The following is a 23,673-nucleotide window of genomic DNA, read 5'->3' as shown; positions in this document are numbered from 1 at the left end:
GTTTTCTTCATACGTTTCTCGAAACCAAAAACTCGGGAGGAAAAAATGTGAAGACCGACTCAACTCGCGCGGACTTTAACGTCAGCTCGGTGAATCCATTCACATTTCATATGCAGTAAACATTTTGTTGGGTTGGCATGGTCTTTCAGAGGACAAAGAGGTAAGCCATTTTTGTATTTTTAACTTATTTTTGTAGCGTAACGTTGTGCCATACTGCTTCTGTCTGACAATGAATGACCTGAAAAGAATTACAACGGTATCTGACTGCCACTGTTACAGTTTCTGTTTTATATATATATATATATATATATATATATATATATATATATATTAGGGCTGTCAAACGATTAAAATTTTTAATCAAGTTAATTACAGCTTAAAAATTCATCGTAATTAATCGCAATTCAAACAGTTTATAAAATGTGCCATATTTTCTGTAAATTATTGTTGGAATGAAAAGATAAGACACAAGACGGATACATACATTCAACATATGGTACATAAGTACCGTATTTGCTTATTATAACAATAAATCAACAAGATGACATTAACATTATGAATATTCTCTTAAAGCGATCCATGGATAGAAAAACTTGTAGTTCTTAAAAGATAAATGTTAGTACAAGTTATAGAAATTTTATATTAAAACCCCTCTAAATGTTTTCGTTTGATTAAATTTTGTAAAATTTTCAATCAAAAAATAAACTAGTAGCTCGCCATAGTTGATGTATTTACACCATGCTCACTCCCCAAACCCATAAAATCATTTGGACCCAAGCGCCAGCAGAGGGCGCCAAATCACATAAAACAAGTAACAAGCGGACATTACACTTCTGTCATTTTAATCAGAGCGGGGCATGTGCGTTAATTGTGTCAAATATTTTAACGTGATTAATTTAAAAAATTAATTACCGCCCATTAACGCGATAATTTTGACAGCCCTAATATATATATATATATATATAAAACAACTTTAGTAAGGGGGAAGTGTAAATAAAATTTACAATTAAGATTTGTTATCAATGAAAAAATTAAAAGTGTTTGTTGGCTATCACTGAGTAGCATTTGCGATCGCTACACAAAGACACAAAGCTAACTTAATTAAACCCCCAAGAACGGTAAGAGACGTAGGACAACCAGAGGATATATAAGAAAGACTGGGCTGATGGTAAAGGATAGCTTGTTGAAAATGGAGAATGTCATTGTCAGTCGCGTCGATAAAAAAGCTAAGACTATGCTTAGGTCGGCTCGTTTTTTTCCGTCTTTTTCAGCCTTCGACACGCAAGCCATCTCTTTAACTGAACATTTTTGTGTTCTTCCACATCTTTGCCAATGAATTTGGCACCAGGCACATCATTTTCGGAGAGAATTGGTAGCTTTAGCTCTGTAAACATCTCCTTCGTACACGATTTCCATTCATTTCCTATTAGGGACAAACGGTGCGTTGTCCCTACTTAGCAACAGTAGCTAATGTCATGAATATTAATGAGTGGAAGTGACATGTTGCTTGCGGTACGCCATTCATTTCAGCTGAGAGGATTGTCTATGAACGCAATGAAAATCTTTCCGTGCCTTTGACGGCACTAGACGTCCAATCGATTTTGACTAGCGCCGTCAACGACTTAAACGCAAACGTGTGTGAGCACGAATTCGCTGCTATGGTGATTATGGATACCCCATGGATTGTTTTGGATAAATACTGACTATTAGTCTAAAACAGTACTGATCCTAGCTATTCCAAGTACACAAAAAAAAAAAAAACTGGAATGTGCAAAGGAAGTGGTCTTCTTTAGACAAACCTTAAACCCACAACGTTGTATAATGTTAGCTTGACCACCGTGCTAGCAAAACAACAAACAAAAAAATATCCTTCATCCCTTTCCAAATGCTTTTGAAGTGCTAACAGACGTCTTTTTTCCTGCATGACTGCACCACCCGCTTGCGTTTTCCCTCCTACCGAGCATCCTTTTGCTCAGATTAGGCCCGAAGAGAAAATAATCCTCAAACTGCCAAATGACTCAAACAGAACTCCGAAGCCGGTACAAAAAACAACAAGCGGAATAAAGACGTCATCTCAGTATTTATTTAAACACAGTTGTACTTCTATGGCATTTAAAATGTTACTTTATATTCATATATGCTTTGTTAAACTCTGCATACTTACACTCGTACTGTATGTGGTCATATTCATTATACATTTCACTAAACCTAAAATACTTTATAAATTATGTAGTGCTTTCTACACTACGGCTCAAATTCACGTCCGCGTGAAAGAATACATGAGTCATCTTTTTGTTACTCACATGGCGAGAATATGCGTTAAATAACATGTCAGCTTCACTAAGGTCGTCACGGGGGGAGGGGGGCAGGGTAGAGTTTTTGGGGGGTAGCGGTAGAATAAAAAGCGGTGACACGAATCTTCAAACAATACGACACGCGACCACGCAATTCGGAAGACTGAGATTAAAATGGTTACAACAAATTCAGGAGGTTTTACTGAATGCCAGGATAATAAAAGAATAAAAGGATTGTCATGATGAAAAATACCCACCATAATAGTGCTGTGCAATATGGAAAAAAGTCTATCACGATATGAGCATTTTTAATTAATTGATTAACAATTATGAGAGTTTTTAACCTCACTAACATGATTTTATAATTGACATTATATGTTTTGAATATCCACAAATGTTAAATGCATCAAGTACTGCTGCAACCTAAAACTATCCAGTGTAAACAGAAGCAGCACAGAAGTACACATATTTCTGCTTAAATGTAAAGATATCCATCCTCTACAAATTGGGACTAGTGGTTTTAACTTTGACGAATGTTGTTTATCAAATTAGCATAATTTAAGTAACTCATTGGCCGCTATTGACGGTGCTAAATATCTGATCCATTTTGAGTCCCAGTCAAAATGGATCCGACATGTAGTGCAGTCAATGGCACTAAAGAAGAGCATGAACAGTGATCCCTCGCTACTTCGCACTTCAAACTTCGCCACCTCAGTCCATTGCAGATTTTTTTTCAATTTAAAATTTTAAAAAATTGAGATGAGCTGTCCCGAGCCAATCAGGTAGTCTCACTCTCTCGCTGCTCTTTGTTGTTTAGGCAGTGAGTGCACGGGAGTTGCTTATTAAAGTTAACGATGATTGACAGATGTTTGGGTTTGATCATGCCAGAGACACGAACTTCAAAGCGCTGCATGCATCAATCATCGTTTAACTTGTTAAACAGTTGTTGTGGCAACTCATTTTGATTTGATTGATTTGAGTGAACTCACTCAATGAAGCATTTAATAAAGCCAAGCATTTTTCAACTACTTTATTCTTGTTTAAAAATAATTCGGTGGGACAGTAACATGTTTAAAACTAATCATAATTATTACATTTGAAGTGCTTAAAAACTATTTATTAAAATATATATACAGTGGGGAGAACAAGTATTTGATACACTGCCGATTTTGCTGGTTTTCCCACTTGCAAGCCATGTAGAGGTCTGTAATTTGTATCATAAGTTCTCTTCAACTGTGAGGGACGGAATCTAATACAAAAATCCAGAAAATCACATTGTATAATTTTAAAATAATAAATTTGTATTTAACTGCATGAAATAAGTATTTGATACATTACCAACTAGTAAATATTTCGGCTCTCAGTTCTTTTTTAAGAACCCCTCCTGTTCTCCACTCATTACCGGAAGTAACTGCACCTGTCTGAACTTGTTACCTGTATAAAAGACACCTGTTCACATGCTCAAACAAACAAACTCCAACCTCTCCACAATGGCCAAGAACCAAAGAGCTGTGTAAGGACATCAGGGATAAAATAATAGACCTGCACAAGGCTGGGATGGGCTACAGGAAAATAAGCAAGCAGCTTGGTGAGAAGGTAACAACTGTTGGAGCGATTATTAGAAAATGGAAGAAGTTCAAGTTGACGGTCGATCTGCCTCGTTCTGGGGCTCCATGCAAGATCTCACCTCGTGGGGCATCACTGATCATGAGGAAGGTGAGGGATCAGTCCAGAACTACACGGCAGGACCTGGTCAATGACCTGAAGCGAGCCGGAACCACAGTCTCGAAGAAAACCATCGGAAACACATTACGCCGTCATGGATTAAAATCCTACAGCGTACGCAAGGTCCCGCTGCTGAAGCCAGTGCATGTCCAGACACGTCTGAAGTTTGCCACTGACTGTCTGGATGATCCAGAGGAGCAATGGGAGAAGGTCATGTGGTCGGATGAGACCAAAATTGAACTTTTTGGTCTAAACTCGGATCTATGCTCGATTTTTGTAATGTATCAAATACTTATTTCATGCAATTAAATGCAAATTTATTATATAAAAATCATACAACATGATTTTCAGTTTTTTTGTATTCGATTCCGTCCCTCACAGTTGAAGAGAACTTATGATTCAAATTACAGACCTATACATGGCTTGCAAGTGGGAAAACCAGAAAAATCGGCAGTGTATCAAATACTTGTTCTCCCCACTGTATACTTTTTTTTTTTAATTATACTTTGGGGGTGCACTACTTTGCAGTTTTTCACTTATCGTGGCAGGTTCTGGTCCACATTAACTGTGAAAAACGAGGGATCACTGTATTGGTATTTACCATTGTTTTGGATGCATTACTCACATACGGTTGGCAGAGAGAGCCAAATGGCAAACTGTTAAGTGGCGATAGACACATCTTGAGGCCAATTTTTGGTACTACTATGGCGAATGAAATCCCATCAATGTAGCAAGTCGGCATGAACAAGGGCGCCGTCTGCTGGGCAAAATGTTCATTGCAGCAACAGGTCAATTTATGGCGATAACCTGTAAAATGTCGAAAGCTTTTGCAACACATATCGTCATATCGTACAGCACTATAACATAAAATGGACTTATTCCAATGCCAAAAACATGTTTTGTCAGGATAATAAGTAATCTTATGAGGAGAAAAAAAGGCAGATTTTCCCATAATTAAATCGTCAAATAATGACAGAATAGTCCAGATTTAACAAAGAAACAACTAGGCCAGATTATGTGGAAAGGGATTGTCAACAAGTAAAGGTACCTGCATGAGTCAAATCAAGAGGAAGAAAAAACAACAGACATTAAAACGAAGTCGCCAAACCAAACAGAAGCAGACATACACATTGAAGCAGTTCAAAAGATTAAGCAGTAAAAAGCCCTTTGTGATCATGGCACCTACAGTATGACAGAGCGTGCTCAAATTTAGAAGAACTGTCTTAGTGAATGGCTTAACTTCTGACTTCCCGAGTAAAAAAAACGATAAATGATGTATTCCAATATAACGGGAGTGTATTACTGCCACACATACAAAAAAAGTTCAGCACTACATAAAATTAGCTTGAGTAAATTGATTGATTGATCATGTTTTAATCCCGTAGCATGAAATTTCTGATGTTATGATGTGAAAAATTTATCATGCTACATTGTGAATTTAGCTAAATTCAAGCTCAAACATGAAATTCATCACAAGATCAAATCTTTTTTGGACCTCTATTGCCATCAATAGACGTATTCAATATCAATTTTCCTCTTTTACTAAATAGCACAACACATACTTTTGTGTAAAACCGTCATTACAATGTTAAAAGATCAAGAACAAATGCAGCACATTTATGCACCTCATAATCTGGTGCGCTTCATAGAAAAACTCGTTCATTGGTGTTGCACTTTATAACCAGAAAAATATAGACAGGTTTCCGACGTATCTGCATTTCTGCTCGTGACTTCCGTTTTACACTTTCTCTAACGTAAACAACAGTGGAGCTGGACTGGTATCAGTCAACAGAATCCCTCAAAAAAGATAATTAGGAAATGCCGCATCCATCTGCCATCATCACGTTACACGACATGGGAGGACAACATGTTCAGATGTGATGTGGAACCAAGCCCGTGCCACCACAAAGACCGGGTGTTAATGTAGCAATGTTGCCGCTGTGTTATGGAAGGTATGTTCTTCCCATCCCTGCATTTTAATGTGTCCGGTGCTCAAAATATACTAAGCTAAAATCTTGCGCATGAAACGACTTGTCGTCTTTGATATTGTTATTACGATGATGTTTAATATTAAAGTTTAATAAAAGTAAAATATTATTTACTACAACTACTGTACTGCTGTGGCAGCAACACATGCTATCTGCTGCTAGCCTGTTGCTAATCAGTATGTGTATGATGGCACAATTATGTAAACGCATAAATGCAAGTGTTTTTTGTTCGTTTGTTTACAGGTGCAAAACGCTGTTAGGCAAGGGAAGACAACTTAATGTGCCTCACAACAACACTTATTGTACGTTGATGGACATATAGCAAGGCTATGTTCTACTTTGATGACGGGCGGCTCGACTTATGCTCCACATTCCTTAATATTTTTCTAATAATTTTGTAAATTGTAATTCATTGACCTGTTTTCTACATGCACCAATCGTTTTAAAACAAGAAATGGAATCATGTTTTTTTGCGATCAATATCTGCAATAAAAAAGAATGACATACTATTTGTGTTTATATGTACATGTGTGGTACCAAAACTATAATTTAACCAGATGAACAATTCCTTGTATTATTTCCTTGTAACAACAAAATCTGTCAGCCCTTCTGCATTCGGCAACTGTAATATTTGTAATTTTGCCTCATTTTGGCCAGTCAACTAGCTGGCGTATCAATCTACACCTCATCTTAACACAGGCTGCACGGATGGTTAGATTTTTGTCCACGAACGATCTACGAAGTGATAAGAATTAACGAACGCTTCATTTAGGTCTTGCTGAATCCATTTTTAGAGATTCCGGGGACTCCTCTGGTTTGATTTTGCAGTTTTAACATTGTCTACACACTGCTTACTTCAACCACACTTTGTGTTGTTCTGTCTAAACCAGAAGTCCGTAGCAGAAAATGTCAAAAATGGCGCCGCCCATGTTTCGCTCGAGAAACTTGTCTATAGTTTTTAACAAAACGATAAAACTTTTTTTTTTTTTTAACATTAAAACGAGAAACTTATCAAATTGTACGTAATCAGAACTTTTTTTTAACTTGTTGTGGCAGCGATAAACTTCCGTTCAACATGAGTCCAAAGTGTAAAATAACAAAATTATGAATATCAACTATGGAGTATTAGGGCTTCACTTTTTAAAAAAATGACAACAATTCGAAAAAGTGCGAGGATATCGTCGAAATATAACCCCAAATTTTGTTCATTAAAGTGCCGACATTTTTCGACGCTACGACTTTATTCTGGTTATATTCCGAACTTCCGCGCAACTTGACGACTTCGCATCTCTAGCATATAGCCCTGACACTCCTTGCTATCAAAAATAAATTCAAGCGTCTTCCACAAGCATATTCTCTCCTCACTCCGAATTAAGCTAACGGCTAATAGTGAATTCCTTTAAACATATAATATATACTTAGTGCTTGCACGTAACACACATACAAAGCTTATTATTATGGGGGCAACATGGCAAATCGATAAAAACAAGTAATATTATTTTAATTCATCTACAAAAAAAAAAACCTCTTACGTTGTTGTCTGACCTTGTATAATAGCAAAGTGATGTCACGATGAGGTCCTTGTGTTCCTGGCAACATTTTAGTGGTGTTTTCCCTGTAACATATTTTTAAAGTCAGACTGCCATTTACTCTGTCCTTGAGTGTTTGTGTTCTACTGTCTGTTAACATATTGGCTGCCATTCGTCAGGGACATTTTCTTTACAACTTTTACAATCTGGCACATGTTAGTACGGTACTAAAACCGCCATTGGTAGTCGTCCAATTCATTTGAAAAAGTTCAAATTTACTGGATGTGTATCGGCGTCAATGGCACTGGAATATGTCGTTCCCGTCGATGGCAGCCAATGATGTTTTGAACCAGAAATCATTGCGCTAATGTGCAAATCAAATACCGAAATAACCAGCCTGAAAGTGTGTTGAAGTCCACTGCTCTTCTCTTCCCGATCTTGTGTTCCTGTTCCTTTGTCAAATCATGTGTTCTCACAAGTTTTTTTTGTCAATTTTTCAATCACTCCAACACTCTCCATCAGTCTGTCTGTGCGGGCAGTAGTGACATGCAAAGGCCTGGAGAGAGGAGGGCAAATCAATGCAGAAGGAAAACTAAAGCCGGATAAAGTTATACTTGTGGGGAGAAGAATTGAGTAAAGATCATTTCGATTTCCAGATTGTATGCCACTGATAAAGAAAAGTGGGAATCCGAGTGTTCCGTAAGGATTTACTCCTTCGTTTTTGTCCATTTATGACCCTGCTGCTTGTAAGTCTTCCCTCACCTGTCAGTGAGTTTCTTCAGCGCCCTCTCGATGTTCATTCGATGTCCCACACGACTCACCCCCAGGTCCAAGAAGTCGTCCTTGGTAAGCGAAGGCAAATGAGATCCATCTATTTCGTTATCGATAAAACGCTCTATGTGTTCGCCCAGGTTCAGGTAAGCTAACCAGTCGGCTACGTCGTACTTGGTCCAGTAGGGGAGCGGTTTGAGAGCGAAGGGTTTGGATGGCGGGGGAGGGGTAAAATGAGGGAAGTTAAGACAGGACGGGCTTGGGGGTAAGTGCAATGGGGAGGAGGCCCCAGAAAGATAATGAGTAGGAGAGAGAGAGCGCGAAACTAGTAAGGGGTTAGGACTGGGTGCGTTGGATGGGGAGAAAAGTGGAGGTGTTGAGGCCGTGTAGGTGTCTCCGAGAGGTAGGCCGGGAGATGGAGGGGTGAGGGGTCCTGGGAATTCAAAGGGGTTACTGTAAACTGGTGTACTAGGAAGGATAGGTAAGGACGACGGTCGCGGAGGGGTGGAGTTGGGCTGTTCGGTGTTATAAATGAGGGGACTTGGGGCACGGCGTCGGGAAACAGCTGATCGCATCTCCTTGGTAGGACTGCACTGGAAATCGAAAGTCTGTCGCCGCATTTTGGAACGATGCTTAGGCGACGTCGGGTACGGGCAGTAGGTCGGTGAGTGGGGCGGATGTGAGTGGACCGGGGAGGTAGGCATCTGTGGGGAAGGGGAACGGGTCCAATTGCGTTGTTGCGGTACCTGCGGGGAATGGGATACGGAGGGAGTGGCCGAGAGACTGGGTGGGAGTACTTGATGGTGATGAGGAGAGGAAGTGGGTAAAGGTGAAGTGGAGCGGCCGGTAGGAGGGCTGTGGAAAGCGTCGGTAAAATCTGCGGAATACCTACAAGACAAAAACGACAGGTCATGTACGAACCAGAGGGACTGTGCCGCAACCGCCACTTTCAGGGACACCAATAATGTTCGGCATTACTCATAATTTTAGTTTGTTATTTGAGTTGAAAACAGTTACACAAATTTGAACAAAACAAACATTCTCAAAAGTTGGTCTCTGTTAAGAATCCCAAAGACAATAACCATATGCATTAATAGCTAACCAACCGACCATTAATTTACCTTTCCTGCTTGCCCTTGTCCTTTTAGAGTAGTATGTGTTTCTTCCTCACTGGGTGTCATTAGCTAACATTAGGTATTACCAAGTAGCCTAGATATTTGATCATGTCTCTGTGGCCTTATTCCCTATTTTTTTTCTGTCCCATTCCAATGAAACCCTCTGTCCAGTCTGTCCAGTCTGGGAGGAGTAAGCCAAAACTCCTCTGTGACCAAATAAAACCCTTCCAGCACAACACAAGAAACCCAAAGAAAATAAATCCTAATACTGTACTGAGAACAACCAACCTGTGCATGGTGGGTGATTTTGGGGCTTGGCTCCAGTCGTCCATGCTCCTCATGCTACTCATTTGGTGAAGCTTGGAGCTCAGCTCATTGATGATGCTGGCCTTTACACCAGAGAGGGGTGAGTGAATCCTGCGTGCATCCAAAGCTCTCTGGAGCTGCTCTTGCTCCCCGACTTCCCCCCAGCCTGTTGGCCGAGCTTCAACAGGCCTGTCTAAGCAGGCCGCCAATGTAGCGCTGAAGTCGTCCTCCATTTTGGGTCTACTTGGCAAAATTTTTCTTTCATCAGGTAGGGCTCCATCTAACCTGATGTTGTCTGTGATGCTTTGTCTATGCAGTTGTAAAGGGGCAGGGTGTGTGCTGTTTTGCCTTCTTAGTGCAACAGGCAGGACCCTACCTGGCCCCTCCTTATGATGCGTCATCTTTGGAAATCCAGGGTTTGCCAATTTGACATTCTGTACATTAAACATTTGCCCGCCCGTGTAAGCTGAAGAAGGGTCGTGGTGTGTGGCTCCTTTTCGAGCCTCACCGCAAGAGCCATCTCCTCCAATGCCAATCTTATCTCCTCTTAGCCCACTCAATCCCAACATTTCGATGTGATGGTCACTGCTGCTGTGACTGTCCAGCTCCTCAATGCCAGAATCCACCACAGGATCTTGCCATTCTCCACTCTTAGGTACATTAGCGGGATGGTTAATGTGGTTCGGAACCCTGCCCCCTGTGCTAAAAGATCCTGGCTTGGTTCCTCCCACAGTCGTGCTGTAGTCGGAAGCCGTAGAAGTCGTGGTGGTTGTGGCGGCCGCGCTGGCTGTCATAGTAGGGGTGGCATAAGTCATGGTCGTGGTGAGGGCGGCTGTGCCTCTGTCGTGAGCTGTGGCATCGCGGTCTCCCAGTGGGTCATTGGAGGCACTGTAATAGGAATGCGAATGGGACATGGGTTGGGGTCTGTGTAGGTTTGTGGCAGGGAGAGCAGGAGATGGTAAGGATGGCGAGAGAGCGGACTGTGTCAGGGTTGCCACCTCGCTGTCGTAGGAGGTAAGGCTAGATGTGGCGGAGTCGCCACCCTGTGAGGAGGTTTGAGGAACATTTGGAGTCTTTGGAGATGGTAAAGGAGGCGGTGGCGGAGCAGCAGTGGATCGTTGATTCACATGTTGGTCATGCTGGTGGTAGTCTCTCACCCTTTCATTCTTACCATTGGCAAACTGTAACGGTGGTGGCAAAGGGTCAGCAAAAACAAACTCCTCATCTACATCTATTGAGGGAGCTGGTGGGGGAAGAACCATCATTCCCAGATTTTCTGCTTTCGCTTCTACCGTCGCATCAGGTGATGTAGGGAGCGTGTACTGTGGGATGTAGCTGGTGTTCGGAGTGCTTTCCATTTGCAGAAAGGAAGGCCTGCGGGGAGCGGGCTGAGTTGGGGGTGGCGGTGGTTGTACGGGCCTGCCATCATGAGCCTCCTTTTCTCTCTCCCTGGGGTAATAGTGGCTTGAATATTGGCTGTCTCTGTCTTCTGAGAAACGAACTCTAAGACCTTCTCTATGTCCTACATCCTTGTCTCGCTCCATCCTATCCCCTCCACCCCCCATGCGTAGGATCCTTGGAGACTGAGGCCGACTTTGAGATGCGGGTGAGGTGGTAGCGGTAGGAGAGGTAAGGTGAAGGGAAACCGGTGATGTGTAAGTTGATTGTGTTGGGGTCGCAAAAAGAGACGGTGTTGGGGTCTGGGTAGGGGTAGTAAAGGCTCCCACAGTGGACAGCTGTCGGCCAAAGTGTCTCTCCTCTCGTCGAGTTCTGCGGTCATCCTTGAGGGCTCTCTCCCTAGCAGCAAGGGCAAGTCCTAGTGGAGATGAGGGATCTAGAACCTTACCTGTGAGTGGGTGGATGAAAGTTGTCGCTGGCTGCGAGCCATACATTGACGGTGCTGACTTGGGTTGACCGTCCTGACTGAGGACAGGAGACGAGTACTCAGGGAGGCCAAAGGCTGGAGGCATGCTGCTGGAATAGTGGACATAATTGTCTCCAGAAAACATGCCCTCGTCTATGGACTTGGAGGGCCGCAGTCGAGGAGTTGGTACTTCCATTTGTGAGTTCTGTAATGGCTGAATTCTCGCATTTAGTGCTTCACCTCCCTCCCCTACTCCTCCACCTGCCTCACCCTGGATGTCCTCTTCAGTTGAAAGGAAAAACGAAGCGCTCTTTCTCCTCATGTCACGGAAACGTTCCCTCTCCCTACGTGCCCCTCCTCCTCCTCCAAAAGTTGTACCAAATGTTGAGGAGTAGTCTACGTTCTCCAGGTTTTGCTTCAAAGAAACCGGAGGAGCGGCAACTGATTGAGGCAAGGAGGTGGATGTCGGCGGTTGAGGTGGAGTTGAGGTGAGAGGTGAAGGTAGGGGGGAATTAGGGCTTTCCAGAGATGGTTGAGCAGAGGTTTGGTCCTCTCCATCCTGTGGCACTTCGGCCTCCATGCTACTACCCTGGCTGCTTCGACCACTGCTGCTGGTGGAGGGTGCTTTGATGATGATGGTTGGGATGGGGATGGAGGTCTTCTCTTTGGCTGCACCACCTTTCCCTCGATGCTGTCGCAGTCCTTCCTCAACTTTCGACTGTTTAGTCAGCGCGCCCCGACCTCCCCTCCGGGCTGCGCCCCTGCCGGTGCCTCCGCTTTGCTCTCGAGTGGTTATATGTGGATGATGAGGCACATTTTGTTGGGTTTTTGGTTTTGCACTTGTTGGTGGTGTAGCACTGCTGTAGCCTCTTCGTAACCCTCCCATCTTGCCACCCCCTCGCCTAGGTGCCTCTTGCTCCCTGGCACAAATTCCTTCTGATTGTCTTCGGAGCGTAGAGACCATGACTTGCTGGTTCATCCCACCTCCTCTTTCCCAACCTGATTGATTGGGATGGCCTGATTGGAGCTGGAAGTGGGCTTGCGATACAGGGGGAATGGGCATGGCTGGCCCCCTTCCTGGATGAGGGCCAGCGGATAGCGGTGGTTCAGGTGCAGAAGTATTCGGGGGTGGCGGGATTTCTTCTGGTCCTGGCATGGACAAGCTACGTGCTAGCTTCATGGCCGGTGGGTGAAGGTACTGCCGCTCCTCCTCAGTTATACCTTCATACAAGAACACAGGCAGGTGAATTCAGAGATTCGTTTCTAACAAAAAAGGACTAAGAACTATGCAGCACTCAAATCATTCATTCGGTCGCCTCTCCCAGTCAAGAGGGATTTGACATCTGGCACTGTCAACGATAGCCAATGAGTTAATTGTGGAGTTACAGCAAACTCTCTTTCACAATTTCCGTTTTCCAGATTTTGTGTGTGGCTTAATTAGCACCCCAAGACACACTTCTTGGTCTGTTAAGATGTGCCTCCTCCCCCACTGTTCCATTCTGTTTTATAACAGAGCGCCTCCATTTTTCACATTAGGGAAAGTGCACTTTTCTTTGCGTGCTTTAATTTTGAGTGTGCAAAGTTTATGAATTTTGGTTCTGTATGTGCTCAAGATAACTCAAGAACGAAAAAAGGGATTTTTTAAATAAAAAATGCAGGATATGTTTGTAATATGAAAAGGAAGCTGTGATTAATTTTAGGGGCATGAGGTCAAAGGTCAAAAAACGAATTTCGCGATAACTTGTTTTTTATTTAAAGAGAGTGCCACCTCTATCAAATATGGCGATTAGGGGTGTCAAACGATTAAAATTTTTAATCGAGTTAATTACAGCTTAAACATTAATTTTTAATCGAGTTAATTACAGCTTAAACATTAATTAATCGTAATAAATCGCAATTAATCGCAATTCAAACCATCTATAAAATATGCCATATTTTTCTGTAAATTATTGTTGGACTGGAAAGAGGAGACACAAGATGGATATATACATTCAACATATGGTACATATGTACTATATTTGTTTATTATAACAATAAATGAACAAGATTACATTACCATTATTAACATTCTGTTAAAGCGATCCATGGATAGAAAGACGTAGTTCTTAAAAGATAAATGTTATTACAAGTTATAGAAATTTTATATTAAAACCTCTCTCAATGTTTTAGTTTTAATAAAATTTGTAAAATTTTCAATCAAAAAATAAACTAGTAGCACGCCATTGTTGATGCCAGTAATTACTCACACAATGCTCATGGGTGCTGAAGCCTATAAAATCAGTCGCACCCAAGCGCCAGCAGAGGGCGACAAAACTCCGAAAAACACAACAAGTACACATTTCACTGTGCTATCATTTTAATGTTTGAGCTGGGCATGTGCGTTAATTGCGTCAAATATTTTAACGTGATTAATTAAAAAATTTAATTAACGCCCGTTAACGCAATAATTTTGACAGCCCTAATGGCGATGCTTTAATTTTTTTTATACCAGGGTGACCCAAAAAGATGCGTACCCATGAAAATTTCAATTGTGACTGATTAAAAAGCTATTTATTTCAAATTACAACCACACATTATTCAGTTTATGGAAGACCATTCACCAGAGTTTCAGCTATTTCTGTCAATTTTTAGTCAATTTATGGCTTTCCCAAGATGTGTTCCAAATGTCCACCATTCCGTTGCAAGCAAACCTGTACTCGTCTGACAAAGTTGTCAATCACTTTTACACACTCCTCTTTCGGGTTGGGAAGGGTTGTGAGAGCTTCACAATGGTTTCAGCAAGACGGGGCACCACCTCATACAGCCAACGAAACCATTGCTTGGTTGAGGCAGAGGTTCGAAGAGAGACTCATAAGCAGAAGATGCGATGTGGAATGGGCACCGCACTCACCAGATCTTAACCCCCCAGATTTTTATCTGTGGGGTTTCCTCAAAGACAATGTATACCAGGGAAATCCACAAACAATTGAGGAACTGAAAACTGTCATCACAGCAAAAATAAGAGCCATCCCGAAAGAGGAGTTTGTAAAAGTGATTGACAACTTTGTCAGAAGAGTACAGGTTTGCTTGCAACGGAATGGTGGACATTTGGAACACATCTTGGGAAAGCCTTAAATTGACTAAAAATTGACAGAAATAGCTGAAACTCTGGTGAATGGTCTTCCATAAACTGAATAATGTGTGGTTGTAATTTGAAATAAATAGCTTTTTAATCAAAGTCACAATTGAAATTTTCATGGGTACGCATCTTTTTGGGTCACCCTGTATGTTTATATTTTTTGTTTTTTTGCATGCTTGTAACCTAACCTATTTGAAACCCTAAACCCTATGGTTGTAACACATTTAGAACACATTCATTTTCAGTCTTACCAATGGATTTTTGACGCATCATGACTGCATGCTGTGCTGGTTGAATGTGGGCTTGGTTGTAAGTAAAACCAGGTCTGGGATTTGCCGTGGACTGCAGTTCGTACGTCGACTTCAGGTTGCACACATAATTAGAGGGAGAAAAAAAACTGTTAATAAGATGGAAAACAGGAGGGGCAAATATTTCAGAAGGCATTATCATATAATACTGACAGGAGCTCATTTTAATACATGCACCCAAGCAACATACAATAGATGAATGGACACAATCTGACTAAGACTGAAGCAAACGTGTGGGTGGTTCATTGTCAATCATTTTCAAGTACTGTGAGGGCAGCAGAGCACCCCCACAGCTAAAAGACACAGAAAGGCCGCATGATTAAATCTGGGCTCTTGCCCAAAGCTCAAACTCTCTCTGCAGGAGTGAGAAGCAAGTCTGCTGCTGACACGTTCAAGGAATAGGGAGTACATCCAAAAACAAAGTGTGGAGGATGCCAAAATATTAGTATGATAACAGAACAGGCGGAAAATACCTCATTGGAAACATTGGGAACAATACTCTTGCTCCGGTCCCTCTTGCCTCCATGACCTCTCTGGCCTTGGTTGTCTGATGTAATGCTGTGCTGGGCTGCGGCCAAGATTTCATCCAGTTTATCTTCAAGCGGAACAAAACATGAAAAGGAGAGCTTCTTATGGAGTGCCAGGAGAGACAAAATTACATATATAAAAAGGGAAATAAATACAAATTGATTTAATAATAGAAATAATAAAACATAATGTTGAAAAATATATGTTGATATTTAAATAAATTTCAAAAATAGAGAGGTTCTCAGAGGACCAGCACTGCCAAAATGAAATAAATAGTGAAATAAATGATTGTTTAAATACATAAATAAAAACTGAAATATATGATGAAAAAAAACCAAATACAGGCTGAAAAAAAAAAAAAAAAAAAAATTCAAACAAAATTAAACTGAAATCCAAAAAATTGGAACACGAAAATTGAAATTAGTTTAGAAAATTAGAAATGAGTAATTTAAGTTAAAATAAATTAAAATTCAAGTAAACAAATAAAAATTGAGAAAAAGAAAAACAAATACAAATTAAAATATAGTACACATGAATATATGAATATTGAAATAAGTTTAAATCAGTGTTTTTTGCGTCAACAATGACCAACGAAAATATTTCGTCGACAAACAATTTTTTTCATGACAATGACAGGACGATAACGAGCTAAAAACGTGTCTTGGGAGACTAAAACATCGATACGAACGCCAGCTTTCGTCTGACGAGACGAGACAAAAATGCGCCATAGTTTCTTTCACATGTTTACAATGTGTCATTTTTATGTGTAGTTATCCTGTATCGTAGCAGTGTTTAGTTGTGTCACTCATGTGATGTGCTACCCCTCCAACTCAACTACTTGTGTCCTCTCCAGTCTCCCCATTGCTTATTTTGAGACACACACTGTAAGATTTGTCTTCTGTCTTGTCAAGAGAAAACATGCAATGTTGCAAGGTCTGTACTGAGTGATCATCACACACTAAATGTAACTCGTAGCGCTAGCATAGCATTCACGTTCGCGTGAGCATCAGGCTATTGCTAATGGCAAGCGTCCTCTTAAACTCTTGGACAACTATTTCTATAAACAGTTCGTTGCTCCAGGTGGGTATAATTAATTTAAAATGTGCCCTTTTCCTGCTGAATGTGTAGTATCAAGTGATAGATTTGTAGATGCTTGTAGATGCTAAAATATGTGCTCGTCTGTCAATGTTCATTCAAAATAGTTGGAACTTGGAAACCTTTATTTTTGGAGGGAAACTTTTGAATTTTAGAGACGAATATATTGAGTAAGTGTCAACTAAAACTAGACGAAATTAGTCTGAGCTTTCGTCAACAAAACGGAGACGAAGACAAACACATATTGAAATGACTAAAATATGACTAAGACAAATACTGTATTGGCCCGAATATAAGACGGTGTTTTTTTGCAATGAAATAAGACTGAAAAAGTGGGGGTCGTCTTATATTCGCGGTCTAAACGTTATACCCATTCACGACGCTAGATGGCGCCAGATATCATTGATCAATGATAGATCTCAGCTACTCTCAAGTTTAACCAGTTTGCATTATTTTATTGCAATGTTTTTCCTAATTTAGATTTGTTTCAAGAATACAGTTACAGTTAGACTTCACTTTGATGGTTAATGCAGTTATTGCAATTTTGTTGTTTTATCACAATAGATTATAGGTTTATTTACGTTTAAAAAACCAGATGCCATTCATTTACGAATGTGATTGCACTTTAGTTTACATATTTAAATGTTCAGATTAGGGCTGTCAAAATTATCGCGTTAACGGGCGTTAATTAATTATTTAAAAAATTAATCACCTTAAAATATTTGACGCAATTAACGCAGATGTCCCGCTCAGAGAGATTTAAAAGACAGTACACAGTGAAACGCTCACTTGTTGTGTTTTATGGAGTTTTGCCACCCTCTGCTGGCGCTTGGGTGCGACTGATTTTATAGGCTTCAGCATCCGAGAGCATTGTGTAAGTAATTATTGACATTAACAATGGCGGGCTACTAGTTTATTTTTTGATTGAAAATTTTACAAATTTTATTAAAACGAAAATATTAAGAGGGGTTTTAATATAAAATTTCTCTAACTTGTACTAACATTTTTCTTTTAAGAACTACAAGTCTTTCTATCCATGGATCGCTTTAACAGAATGTTAATAATGTTAATGCCATCTTGTTGATTTATTGTTATAATAAACAAATAGTCCTTATGTACCGTATGTTGAATGTATATATCCGTCTTGTGTCTTATCTTTCCATTCCAACAATAATTTACAGAAAAATATGGCATATTTTATAGATGGTTTGAATTGCGATTAATTGCGATTAATTACGATTAATTAATTTTAAAGCTGTAATTAACTCGATTAAAAATTTTAATCGTATGACAGCCCTAGTTCAGATATTAAGATTTGAATGAGGCAAAATAACATGCTTTTTCTCTCAAATATATTGTTATAATCATTTGTTTCAGATGTACTGTAATTATTTTCTGTATAAAAATTAATTTGGTGTTCAAAAAGTCTTTTTCCAAACTTGAGTCTTGAAAAAGATGGGGTCGTCTTATATTCGGGCCAATATGGTAAGTATTATCGTCCAAAAGACAACGAAACAACACTGCTTTAAATGAACCAATACTGATAATAATAACATAATGATACATTTAATCATTTATTCAAATATTTGGCTGCCATTGATGGTAGGACGTCCAATCCTTTTGAATTGGGAGGGCTGGCAGTGATCAAACGCTGCTAGCTTCTCCCAATTAAAATGTGTTGAACACTTATTGCCGTCATTGGAAGCCAGTTTAGTTACAGTTGTCCTCAATACAATCGGATGGCCTCCAATCATCCTTCTGCTCTGAATTTAAATGAGTTTGTCACTACTAGACGTTCAATCTATTTAACGTGGGAGGGTTGACAATGTTAATTTTCAGCCAACCGTCCCGCTTTAAATGGATTGGACATCTATCGTCATTAAAAGCAGCCAATGAGTTACATTGATCCTTAATCATATGTACGTTCTTGATCTCAAAGGTATAAAAACCCTCCATGACCAAAGTGTGTTTCTTACTCAGTGCCATCTGATAGACTGTCCTCTTCTTATCAGGACCCTGAGAGGAATCGTAGTCTGAAGAAAAAAATAAAAAGCTAGCATCAAAAGGCTCTTAATTAAGGCCTGGGGGCTGATCGAGTCAACGATAAAGCCTGATGTTCACCTGCTTTCTTTTTCCATGGAGAGGCAGCTGGAGCATACATAATTGGGAAAGAGAAATTAGCTGCCGATGCGGCACAACGGTCACGTACATATGGCGGATGAAGGGATGGAATACATACTCGGACACAAGATGGTGTGAATGCAGAGGAGAGATGGTGATGAGGACGGAAATGACAATGAAGGTGCACGATTTTGTGATCCTCCCACCTTTGTCCACTTTGGAGCAGAAAATTTTGTCGGGAGGAAAAAGGATAGGAAAAAAAAAAGCTGTTAGCACACAGTGGCATCAAACAACAAGTAAGTGTGATTATAGAATGTAACAAAACAAAGTACAGTGGTACCTCTACATACAAATTTAATTCGTTCCAGGACATTGTAAGTGGAAATGGTCGTATGTCGAGCAGGATTTTCCCAAAGGAATACACGGTGACCCAAAAAAAAGTTTACACTGCCATAATACAACTTAAATGCCATGTTTATTCATTTTAGAATTAGAATTGAATCACAAATTATACATTATTGCAAAGAACATGTACAGTAAACTCTATTTTTCAATGTGTCCTCCCTTAAGTGTCACAACAGCCTCCAGGCGCCTGCGGAACGCTTGACAGGTCTTCTTTATGTAGGATGCTGTCATCTTTTCCCAAGATCTAACAATGGACCTCTCCAAGGCTGCCACAGAAGTTTGTGGCTTCTTACAGACACTGTCCTCCACAGTTGCCCATATGCTATAATCCAGGGGATTGAGATCTGGACTCTGGGGTGACCACTTATCACCTTGTCAATCAACTTTTTGATCCGCACAGATCTTCACTTCCAGACCCAGGTTTTCGTGAGGCTGTTCCAGTATCTTTCAGCTTCTTTTGAACTTTGTAGACTGCACATCTGGATATTCTCAGATTTGCTGCAATCTCAGTAGGTGTCAGACCGGCACGCAGCAATTCAGGTACAGCTAAAGTTTTCTTCATTTTCAGCAGAAGCACAGGAATTGTAGAGACGAGAGATTACCAGCTGCATTGAGTGACCTTAATGTATCACTTAACCATGACGACCTATTTAGATATGTTTCAATGGGTTTTAAACAAGGAAATCGTGTACGAAGGAGATGTTTACGGAGCTAAACCTACCAATTTTCTCTGAAAATGATGTGCCTGGTGCCAAACTGACTGGCAAAGATGTGGAAGAACATAAAAATGTTCAGTTAAAGAGATGGCTTTAATGTCGAAGGCTGAAAAAGATGAAAAAAACGAGCCGACCTAAGCATAGCTTTAGCTTTTTTATTGACGCGACTGACAATGACATTCTCCTGTTTCAACAAGCTATCCTTTACCATCAGCCTTGTCTTTCTTATATATCCTCTGGTTGTCCTACATCTCTTACCGTTCTTAGGGGTAATTTAGTTAGCTTTGTGTAGCGATCGCTAATGCTACTCAGTGACAGCCAACGAACACTTAATTTTTTCATGATAACACATCTTAATCCTATAATTTATTTACACTTCCCCCTTACTAATGTTGTTTATATACACATATATATATATATATATATATATATATATATATATATATATATATATATATATATATACAGAAACGGTAACACTGGCAGTCAGATACCATTGTAATTCTTTTCAGGTCATTCATTGTCAGACAGAAGCACTACAGCACAGCGTTACACTAAAAAAATAAGTTAAAAATATAAAAATGGTTTACCTCTTTGTCCTCTGAAAGACCAACATAATGTTTACTGCATATGAAATGTGAATGGATTCACCGAGCTGGTGTTTAAGTCCGCGCAAGTTGATTCGGTGTTCACATTTTTTCCTCCCGAGTTTTTGGTTTCCGGAAACGTATGAAGAAAACATCCTTCATGTGTCGTAATGTCTAGAGTCGTTTCTACAAGTTCCAAAATAGCAATGCGTGATCGGCATGTTCGGTTTTGAAAGATTACCGGCGAAAAGTAGCACAAATTACGTTGTGTCTATGCGAGGGCGGGTCTATAATGTCCCACTTCGGCTTTACTTCCGCTTTACGATACGACGTCACGGTCTAAAAATAGCCTGCGTGCGGTACGCCATTACATGTAGCAAAACAAAGAAATTATAAATAAAAATCGGAATAATAATATAATAATAATTCCTGTAATACTGTCACGAATCGGGATCTAATGTGGTGGACATGTTTTGCAGTGTTGTTAATAACGGCGTTATTTTTTTCAGTAGTGAGTAATCTAATTAATTACTTTTCTCATCTTGGCAACGCCGTTACAGTTACTGAGGCGGGAAAGGCGTGCGTTACTATGTTGGTTGAATGACCCGAGAAAAGTCTGAGACTGACTGACTCTTGGAAACGAGAGAGCAGAGCAGGAGTGGGGATGAGGCATCGGAGTTGTAACGCCGTTGCAAACGTGATGCTAGGTGGCTCCAATAATACCTGACTGTCGCCAATAGCCTACAAACTACGCCCACATGATGCTACGGTAGATATCACATATTATAGAACTAGATGCCCACATGATGCTACGGTAGATATCAAATATTATAAAACTAGATGCAAGTGACATACACGGCAGCATTAGCAACATGTATAAAGAACTAGATGTGTTAGTAAACAGCCGCCATCTTAAAACAGTAGACTTCTCAGGAAGGCTCTGTTGTAGAGAACCTTCCAAGCGAACCTTAGTAACTTTTTATCTAAAATGCTCCTAAATCGGCAAAATCTTGACTTAAACCTATCTTTAAATGATGAAACAGTTTTAAAACTTACACATGTCGAAAGTAGACAGAAGGGAACTAATAACGGAAGCAATTTTAACAACTTAACGGTTGATTCACAACATTAAATGACTTCCACACATAGCAAAGGTTACTATCTAGTTATCGCAATAGCCGCAATACCCCTGTGTCCAGTTAAGTTTAGGGTAAAGAATTGGGCTAGGGCCAATTGTCCCCAAAAAACCTTTAAACTTCACATTGTGTAACCTTTTTTTTTTTTTTTTTTTTTTTTTTTTTTTTGGAGAAAAAAAAAAAGATGAAAATTATGATCAGTTACTTTGCCAAGTAACTAATTACTCTTACATTCAGGTAACTGAGTTACTAACGCAATTACTTTTTGGGAGAAGTAATTTGTTACTGTAATTAATTTTTATTTTTTAAAGATTAACAACACTAGTGTTTTGCGTGCTGTACCTGAACGCACCGCGTAGCTGATGTGACAGAGAAAGGTGCGGTATAGATGTTACTTTCTCTTTTTAATGTTCTGTTGTTGTTAGCGTCAACTGCGGCGGACAGTAGGCGTGTTGTGTTGCACAAGTTCGGAAATAATTTATTAAAAACCTGACGAAGCTGGAGATTTCTTTGGCAATATTACCACATTAATAATTGTCACGTTAACTTATTAAAACTTGCGAACAGACGTCGAAATCGTAGACATTCCACCGCCGTATTATCAAGCCAGTTCACGGATGCGCACACCACGCTCATAGTTTTCTATCATTTTCATCTTCATTTCAACGGTAAGCGTCACCTTTTTCACCACCTACACTGACCTCCTTGCGACCAGTGTTGAGTTCTCTCACAAGAAAATCCGCTTTGCGTCCGTCTTGCGGGAAAACACAAACTGCGGCGCTATCACGTCGTATTTCGAGCATGTCGTCGGACGTAGATACAAATGGCGAGTCAAATTTTACGTTGGATGTCGAAACGATCATCTCAAACCAATTGTATGTCAAGGTACCACTATATAACGTAAGTAAACGTGTGCGCACATAACCACTATGTGGTGCTTAACTCATTTGCTCCCAAAAACATATAATATGTTCTATTTTTAATTGTTTCAGTGTCCCAAAAACGTATTTATGCGTCTTTTACATTTTTTTTTTTCCACAAGAGACATCTCTAGGTTCTGATGCAAGTTCGCTCCAAAGCACAACACTCAAAATCCATTTTAAAGCAATAAAACTGGCCACTGGAGGGCAGTAGCGCATTTGGTAAGAACTCATATCGGACCGTGAAAGGAAATGAATGGAGAGAAATAGTCAGGAAACGGAAGTTGGAAGTAGTAAGAAGCATGAGAAAAATGTGGAGAACGATGTAAACACAAGGCACATGCCCCACAAAAGTTCCCAAGGCGAATTCTGTTTTGAGGTAGTGGTCATTAAAAGAGAAAGATTCAAAAAAATCTATCTTGATGAGACAGACAGGCTGTGATGAGGGAAAAATTTACCCAGTCAGCCGATACAGCCGCAGCCACAACAGCATCATCTCTCAGTTCAATAGTTTAGTTAAGTGTAAATTAATTGTTACTTTGCAATCAAAGGCTCTATTTGTTTTATTGTTTATGTTATTTTGTACAAGGAAACATTCAGATGTTTGGGATGTCACAAAAGCAAAAAATAGCTCTGTTAAAGTCAAAGTTATGTTTGAAATGTATGCTTTTACAAAAAGCTCAATTTCTCTGTTTTTTCATCACAAATTGGAAAATTGCTCAAACTAAGCTATTTTCTAATGCTGATATCTAATGAATGGAAAAAGATATTAACTTAGTTTTTTTTCCTGCTGAAAGAAGAGAGTCTAATCTTTCTTTTGGTGGGTTTGCTATGTTTATATAGCAATAGAACAGAATTTTCTGTGGGCCTTGCAAAATCAGTCAAAATACAGTAAAACGACCGGGAGCGAAGGGGGTTGCTCCGGTGAAAATGGCTGGGAGTGAATGAGTTAACCACCTTTTCTTTGCCTAGTATGAGGAAAGTTTCTTATTTTTCTGCAGCTCATTTTGTTCGTCTTTATTTAAACACGTAAAATAAAAACCTAAATGAGGACTATTGGTCCAATCTATTTCAACTTTGACATACATTGGTACTTTGACATACGATCGCTTTGACACACGATCTTTTCGACATCCGACGATTGTAA

At 40.0% G+C, this 23,673-nt stretch overlaps 1 protein-coding gene across 1 annotated transcript in view; it reads right to left on the bottom strand.

Annotated features, from left to right (window-relative positions):
- Positions 1 to 3,515: 3,515 nt before the first annotated feature.
- Positions 3,516 to 23,673, bottom strand: part of LOC130909456 (SH3 and multiple ankyrin repeat domains protein 1-like) — a 113,490-nt gene continuing 93,332 nt past the window's right edge. Inside the window, exons 22-27 of the mRNA XM_057825967.1 lie at positions 18,763 to 18,789; positions 18,618 to 18,674; positions 15,492 to 15,613; positions 14,962 to 15,070; positions 9,711 to 12,813; positions 3,516 to 9,195 (exon numbers count right to left, since the gene is read on the bottom strand). Coding sequence (XP_057681950.1) covers positions 8,295 to 9,195; positions 9,711 to 12,813; positions 14,962 to 15,070; positions 15,492 to 15,613; positions 18,618 to 18,674; positions 18,763 to 18,789 — 4,319 coding nt within the window. The 3' untranslated portion in view covers positions 3,516 to 8,294. The remainder of the gene's footprint in view (positions 9,196 to 9,710; positions 12,814 to 14,961; positions 15,071 to 15,491; positions 15,614 to 18,617; positions 18,675 to 18,762; positions 18,790 to 23,673) is intronic.

The sequence above is a fragment of the Corythoichthys intestinalis genome, chromosome 21 (assembly GCF_030265065.1).
Source record: "Corythoichthys intestinalis isolate RoL2023-P3 chromosome 21, ASM3026506v1, whole genome shotgun sequence".
Lineage (NCBI taxonomy): Eukaryota > Metazoa > Chordata > Actinopteri > Syngnathiformes > Syngnathidae > Corythoichthys > Corythoichthys intestinalis.
Note: the sequence above shows the minus strand (reverse complement) of the source record. Positions and strands in the feature narration are given on the sequence as shown.